At 59.4% G+C, this 7,805-nt stretch overlaps 1 protein-coding gene across 1 annotated transcript in view; it reads right to left on the reverse strand.

The window, feature by feature from the left end:
* Nucleotides 1-411: 411 nt before the first annotated feature.
* LOC108544005 (calcium/calmodulin-dependent protein kinase type II subunit beta-like) overlaps nt 412-7,805 on the reverse strand; it is a 15,514-nt gene continuing 8,120 nt past the window's right edge. The window contains 4 exon segments of the mRNA XM_017894891.1: nt 412-559; nt 1,106-1,340; nt 1,656-1,750; nt 1,866-1,941. Coding sequence (XP_017750380.1) covers nt 1,108-1,340; nt 1,656-1,750; nt 1,866-1,941 — 404 coding nt within the window. The 3' untranslated portion in view covers nt 412-559; nt 1,106-1,107.

Below are 7,805 nucleotides of genomic sequence, written 5' to 3' on the forward strand. Positions count from 1 at the left end.
CAGCAACTCTCAGGCACAACTAGCGGGAAAGGAGGCAGCCCAGCGGGCCCCCACAGCCCCTCCCAAGAGACAGCTGACAGTCACGACAGCCAGCGAGCACACCATGTGGAGCCCATGCGTTGGCGGGAGGATGCAGACACCTTAGGTGTGGGGTGTGTGCGTTACCTACAAACTAACACCGTTCAGCACGCGACAGGGGCCTGGCAGACAAGTTCATGTCCCAGCTGGTCCCCCAGAGGCCAGGAGCACAGATGGACACACGTGGAGCTTGGGTGGGGAGCGGCCCCACGAATGCCAGTGATTTTTACAGCTTTTCCTTCCTTTAGTTTTTTTTTTTTTTTCATTTCATCTGATGTCAATTTTTTTGTGGTTGTCGTCGTCATCTTGTTTTTTTGTTTTGTTTTGTTTTTAAACAAATCACATCTGGTCTTGTTTTTCTGCAGACACAGGCACCAGGGGAGGGAACGAGGCAGACACAAACATGCGACAGGCGGGCCGTGTGCCCGAGGGCAGTCGGGCTCCAAACACCAACTCTGTCCGGCGAAACCAGGGCGCAGCTCTGAAATGGGGCGGGTGGGTCAGCTCCTCAGCAGCCCCCTCTCCCGTCCACCCCCAGGCTCTGCTGTCTGCCACGCGGCACAGCAGAGAGGGTTAAAGTCCGGAAAAGGGCCCACTCAGGAGAGGGGTTCAAGGTGCCCAACCCAATTACTAGTATCCCTGTAAAACTGGGCTCTGGGCTCTGGGCCCGCCACACCCGTCACCTGGAGAACTCCCATCTGGAGTTCTAACAGTCCTCACAAACAGGGCATGGTGCCCAGGATTGTGTTGCCTGGGGCCCATCCACCTGCATCCCACCCAGCTCTGGCCAGTGTGGACTGCTCAGGCCCTCATCAGCTCCCCAGTCGTCTGGGGAGGCCCGCCACACCCAGCCTGCTGTGGTCCCTAATTCGACATCATTCCTGTGGCCTCACCAAGAAAGCTGATGGACTTCCCAGGCATGGGCTCTGCCATAGGCCCCACTGCTCCCCATTGCCTCCCCGGGCTGCAGACATTCACACCACTGCCACCCCTCTGCCCCGGCTGTCACTTAGCACAGAGCACTCACCTTCACTGCAGCGGGGCCACAGGCGCGCCCGAGCAGTGGAAGTGCACGTTCTGCCACTTGCCGTCGCGGCGGTGCCACACACGGGTCTCCTCAGACTGGCTGGTGCGGGGCCGGCCCTGCCCGTCAATGTACTGCGTGAGCCGGATGTAAGCAATGCAGGCGGCGTCCTCTCCGATGACGTGCACGTGCGGGTTCAGGATGGTCGTGTGGATCGGCTTGCTGTTCTTGGCCAGCACTGTGGACAGCAGGTGGAGGGAGGTCTCGGGTTACTGTGGCTACCCTGGTGCCCGCCTTCCACCCCACCACCCTAACCCTTTCCCTCTCTCAGCTCCCCTTACTGGGGAGGCTCAGCTCTCCTGGGAGCAGCATGGGCCCCTCCAAGAGTGGGATTCTGGGGGCTGGGTATCTGGTGGGGGAGGGGTGGCTGGCCAACCCTGGACATAGGGAGGACAGGGCTTCCATAGGCAGCCACCATGCTGTCCCTGGGAGGGGCCGAGAGGCTCTCCTGGGGGCACCGCACCCTCATGCCCACCCGGGCTCCCTCACTCACGGTTCTCGAAGTAGAATCTGTGGAAGTCCATCCCTTCAACCAGGTTGCCCAGTGCTTCAGGCTCAAATGAGGTCAGTCCTGGGTCACAGATTTTCCTGGGGGCCAAATCCAAGTGAGGAGGGGCCCCATGGACCCCCGACTCTGAGCAGGCCCCCCCCAAGGGTCCCACATCCTTGTCCTGCACAGCCCCCCCCAGCCCCGGGGACTCACGCGTAGGCCTCAAAGTCACCGTTGTTGACCGCCTCGATGAGCTGCTCCGTGGTCTTAATGATCTCTTGCTTCCGGGCTGTGGGGAGACACGGCCAGGTGACCACTGGGCGCTGGCCCATTCCCCCCAGACCCCTCCACACAGCCCAGGGGAGGGCCTGGGGGAGCACGAGCTGCATCCACACCGTGTTTCTGCCGCTACTCGCAGAAGCGATCCTCTCGCCCGCCCCCCTCTATCACCAGTGGCTTCCTCATTTCCAAGTGCAACAGCTTCCATCTTATTTTTCTTAACTAAAATATTTTTGAAGGACAGAAATATTCTATCCACATTACAAAATGTCTGGAAAATGCAGAAAGAGGAAAAAAAAAACCCTTCCACAATCCACTTGGAGGTCACCTCCTGGCCCCACGAGCTGTCTGCCAGTCTCCCTCCTGCCCTCCAGTGAGCCAGGCCCGGGGCCCACCAGGCCTGGCCCTGTGCTTCCCTGCAGCTTCCCGGCCCCACCCTCCTCCCGAGCCTTGGGTTCTTAGTGCCTCCTTCACCCAGCAGCTCTGGTGAGGGGGCTACCGAGTGCAGGCACCAGGCGAGAAGGCAGAGACCTGCCTGGAAGAAGGAGCCATCAGCAAGGCCACGTGGAGGCCGGGGAGGAGGAAGCAGCAGGGGGCGGCCAGGCAGTGGCGCGGGCTACAGGGTTCCCCGGGGGGGCGATGACCCGGGTTGTCCCAGCAGCAGGAAGAGCAGGCATGGTCTCTTCTTCCCCGCTTTTCTCATAGGAGCCGCATCCTGCTGGCTTCACCTGCTTGCAGTCTGAGGCCCACATGCTACCCCTGCCCACACCCCCGTTGCCCCACACCCCCATGCCCAGGCTTCTTCCGGATGCCTGCCTGCAGTTCCTGCCCACTCCCCTTGGATTCCAACAGGCCCCCCAGCCATGCTGGTCCTCACTGGCCTCTGGGGCGCTCACTGGCAGCCCCCGTTGCTGCTTTAACTACAGCTTATTTTCATTGTAAAAGATTTTAAATGTATGGAGGATGTGGAGAGAATAATAGAACCCACACTCTACGGATTCACATCTTAACATTTTCCTATTCACTTTAGACACATTTTAAAGAAATAAAGCACTGCACATGTAGCTTGAAGATGCCTGTGTTCTCCTCAATCTTGTCTCATTCACTCTCCTCAGACAGAACTACTGTCCTCAGTGAGGTCCCTAGCCATATCTGCGAGGATATATACACAGGCACGCACATACATGCACACTCACACACAGAACACACGTGCACATGCACGCTCACCTATACACACGAGTAACACTGGTTTCTCAAAGTAATTTGTCCACGGAAAACCTCAAACCCCCAGAAGTGCACCGGAAGCAGGTTCCTGGGAACTCTCCCTGTGCGGGAAGTCTCTGGACTCCCAGCGCTGCGCTCTGTGACCCTCAGGCTGCTGCAAGCCGTACCTGGGACACCTGCCCTCAAACTGCTGCCCGCCCTGCAGGACACCATTTTCACCAAGAAGGCAGGCCCTGTGGTGACGTTTCCACCCTTCAGCTGTGAGTGCTGCCTCCAACGGCCACATACATGCGACCTGTCTGTGGTCTAAACTCTCAGAGGAGGGAATTCCTTTTTTTTTTTTTTTTTTTGAGATGGAGTCTCACTCTGTCACCCAGGCTGGAGTGCAGTGGTGTGATCTTGGCTCACTGCAGTCTCTGCCTCCCAGGTTCAAGCGATTCTCCTGCCTCAGCCTCCTGAGTAGCTGGGACTACAGGTGTGCACCACCATGCCCGGCTAATTTGTTTTGTGTGTGTATTTTTAGTAGAGATGAGGTTTCACCATGTTTGCCAGGCTGGTCTCAAACTCCTGACCTCAAGTGATCCACCCATCTCGGCCTCCCAAAGTGCTGGGATTACAGGTGTGAGCCACCGTGCCCAGCCAGAAGAGGGAATTCTAGGCATGCCCTGTGATGGGGTTGCCTTTATCTCTCCCGCCAGGCCTCTGGGAGCTCACCCCACCAGGGAGCCCACCTGGCAGGTGGACTGAGTCCACGAAGGCGCGGCATGCCCAGGTGTGCTCATGCATGTGCGTGTGGCGCTGCCTGGGAACACCTGTGCTGCACCTGTCTACGCTGGGGCCTCATGTCCCCTGCTGCACAGTGACAGCAGAGGAGAGCCCGAATTGGGCACGCCGCGTGAGGGAGTGGGGGCATGCATGTGGTCACATGCATGTGGTCACATGCATGTGGTCACATGCATGTGTGTACACATTTGATTGTGCATTCACGTGCATGTATGGAAACATGCACATGAGCAGGACGGTGTGTGTGTGAATGTGTATAGGTGAAGCTCATACATATGCACGAGCACCTGTGTGTGCATGTGTGCACAGTGCTTGTGAGTGTGCACGTGTCATGTGTGCCTGTGTTGTGTGGCATGGGCACATGTGCACTCGTGGGTTGTCCCTATCTGGAAAGTCCCTTGCTCCTGACCCAGCTGCACTTCTGCTGCCAGCCTGTCTCCCTTTCTTGCCTAACTTTCATCTACACCATGTCATGGATGGTCCTCAGGGCAGTCTTGCTATAGAAGCCCACCCACCTGGCAGACCCTGGAAAGCTGGCCTCTAGGAAGGTGGGCTGCAGGATCCAGAAGCCCCTTCCCCTCCAGCTCCTGCTGCAGCCACCACGAGTCCCTATCCTGGCCCCATTCCACCTGCCCAACTCTAGGAAGGCACAGGGCTCTGTCCTAACACATGCTGTGGCTGTGGCTGTTCCTGTCCTTGCCCCTGGGCCCCAGGACAGTAGCATATGACACTTGAGGGCCCATCCCCACCCCAGCTGCTATGTTCCTGCCTCCTCTCCACCCTCTACCTGGCACCTGCCTCTCCCCTGCCTCATGCTCCCACTTTCACCTGTCCTTTCCTGGAGATGGCCCCAAGCTTCAGGTCTGACCTCTCTTCCACCTGTAGCCAGTCCTTCCAGCAGCCCCTAAGTCAGACCCCACCAGGTTGCGTGGCTCTGCCCTCCTTGCATCAAGAGAGAAATCTGGTGTCCACAGGTCCCAAACACCTCCTGTCACTTAGTTAACTCCCCTTTCTAATGGACAGAGAGAGCTGCCCCTCCCACTCCACAGCGGTTCTCAGGCATAGCAGCACGCAGCTGGAATGGAGAAGAGAGTGACATTATCTCATTTGGTTTCCAGTGTGCTTTGGTTCTACAGTCACCTTACACTAGTGGTAAGTGAAACTAATCTTCCATTTAATGAAGTAATATGCAGTGCTTTTAAACAAATTGTAATTAAAGTGGGAGTTGGTGGGAAGAGAAAGCATAAAGTAAACAGAAGAGGATATGCATGGTCAGAGTTCCATTCAAGAGTGGTAACCATGAGGAAGTATGGGAAGCAGGTCTGTGTGAGACCCACCCATCCATTCCACAGACGGGAAGAATAAGTTGACCCTGCCCTGCGGAATGGTGCTGCCCAGACCCCAGCTTGACCCAGCCCCCACTCCGCCTCCCCACATAGCACATGGGTGCTTTTGTGTCCTTGATACCCGGGCCCCTGAAAAAGGGCACGATCCCTGACGGAGGGGAGGGAGGGGTGCCCAACATAAAGGGGTGCCTAGGTGAGGAAGCCTGCTGGCTGAGGACAATCTGCCCTGGCAGTTCCAGGGACAAAGGGGAGGCGGTGGGCAGGGTCTGGGCTTGGAGGGGTCTGCCTGAGCCACGAGCCTCTGCAAGTCAGGCCTTCCAGGTGCCCTGATGCAAACAGGAGCCTTGCATTGCCTGTGGCTCTCTTGGGGTGATGCGACAGGTCCAGGCAGGCCCAGTGCATCCAGGTGGGGTCAGAGCAGGTTCTCATCCTGGCCTGGACTCCTGGGACCCCAGGCTGGCCCCAAGTCCCATCTCTCAGAGCCAGAGGTGGCTGCAGGAGGGAGGGCAGCTGCCCAGGGATCAGGCTGGATTGCGTATAATCCACGATTAGAGAGCATGGGTCGGGAGGAGACAGGGTCTGAGGCGGGCCGTGGGCAGCTGCCCTATTTACACAGCTGGTGGGTGCCTTCCGGAGAAGGGAGGGGGCTCACGATTGGCCTGTAGGATGGCCCAAAGCTGGCCACCTGCTGCCTGGGCCCAGGTGCCCTCAGGGTGGTACCCAGGCTCTTCCCCTCCCTGAGTTCCCGGAACGTCTCACCCACCCCTCTCCCAGCCCTGCCCAGCCCCTCCCAGGAGGGCCACACGAATCTCCATCCTACCCTGCTCACAGCTCCTTCCTGCAACCCCCACCTCCTCAGCCAAGCTCAGGGCAGACTCTGGAGGGGCAGGTCTGTGCTGTGGCCTCTGAAGGTGAGCCTGGGCACCAAGCCCCGAGTTGGCCACTTCGTACCCACCCTGGGCCCTGTCCTCAGAGGACTCACTCCAGCTACTGCACAGACCTTGAGGGCAGGCTGCAGCCCTGGGCTGGGGTCATGCTAACCTGATGGGGTGACCTTCCAGGCAGGCTCCTCTGGGCACACCCCTCCACTTCTGCAAGGGCAGCAAGCCCCTTAAATCAGATGAGCTGCTGTAGAAGTGGCGGGTGTGGGGGGGATTCTGACCACTCCAAGAGGCTCTGCTGTGCACCCGCCCCAGCTGCACGGCGGCCCTTCCCCATGCCTCCCTCCTTGAGTTCGGTCGCCCAGGCACCCCGACCCTATCACCATCAAGAACCTAGTCTTTCCCCTCAGCTGCTTGCCTCTGATCCCCTCCATCAACCCCCACTGGGAGTCCTCACCTGACCACAGAACGCTCTGAGGGTGAGTGCCCCTCCAGGGGCTGCCCCCTGCCCTCTCGGGGACCCAGGGTGGATCCAGTGTCCCTTTGAGCCTGCAGGCTGCATCCCCCTCCTCGGGCCGCTGCTCTTGTGGGTTCACTCTCCCCACACCCCTCTCCCCTGGCCACCTGCAGCAGCCCCCACGCCCGGCCTGCAGAGGGGATGAGGGCACTCAGACCCCACCTGTCCCTCAAGTACTTACCTAGCCACTGCCCTGCCATGCCGAGCCCTTGGCCCAGCAGCCTCTTCTCTAAGAGCATCTCCACACCACCCCCAGCCTGGTGTCTCCCCACAGGTGGGGGTGGCGGCAGCCCTGGGATGTCATCCATCCCTGTAAGCGATACTGTGGGCAGTCGGCAGACAGACCGGGAGGTGGCCCAGCCTGGGCTTCCCGTCCCGCCCACTCTGTTTCAGCCTGGCCCCAGCTGCCCCCCAGATCCGCGCCTCCCGATCCCCACCTGCTCCCTGCTGTCTGGACTTGGACAGCTCTAATGCTAGAGCATCTCAGTGACACTTTTCTGTCCCTGCCCAGCAGGTCTGCCTCGACCCAAGCCAGCAGCTCCTGGTGTGCCAGCCCTTGCTACACGCACAGACCCTCTGCTGCCCATTCCCCTCCCATCAGGAGAAGGCTGTGGAACTCAGGGTCACAAGTTTTGGGGTCGGTGACAAACCTGCTCTTTCAGACGCTCTTCCTACACACTTGTGTCATACACACTTCATAACCATAACCTCCATTTTCTCAGACCCAACGGCACCTGCATGTGCGTCAAAGCAATTCCCGGGGGCCCAGCAGAGGGATCCTGTGCCCCCGCCCTCCCCCATAAGCTGGCCCTTCCCAGAGCACCACTGCCAGGCTCGCACTCCCCGAGCCCCTCCGGGCAGCCGCTGCCAGGGCCACTCAAGGTGCTACTTACACGGGGTGGGCAGGGGGCCAGGGATAGTCGGAGATGGGCAGGGCGGGGGCCCCACTGGTGAGGGGCCCTCGGCTTCTGGGGTCCCTGAGCCCCTCCTCACAGAGTTCAGGATGTCAGAGATCCTCGGGGCTGGGGCGGAACAGACAAGACGTGAACACAAGGCAGGCACGGGGGGCACGCAGGACAGAAACCATGGGCAATCAGCCAAGCCAGAGATTGAGGGGCACAGA

This window comes from Rhinopithecus bieti, unplaced genomic scaffold (genome assembly GCF_001698545.2).
Source record: "Rhinopithecus bieti isolate Rb0 unplaced genomic scaffold, ASM169854v2 scaffold_26424, whole genome shotgun sequence".
NCBI classification, from domain to species: domain Eukaryota; kingdom Metazoa; phylum Chordata; class Mammalia; order Primates; family Cercopithecidae; genus Rhinopithecus; species Rhinopithecus bieti.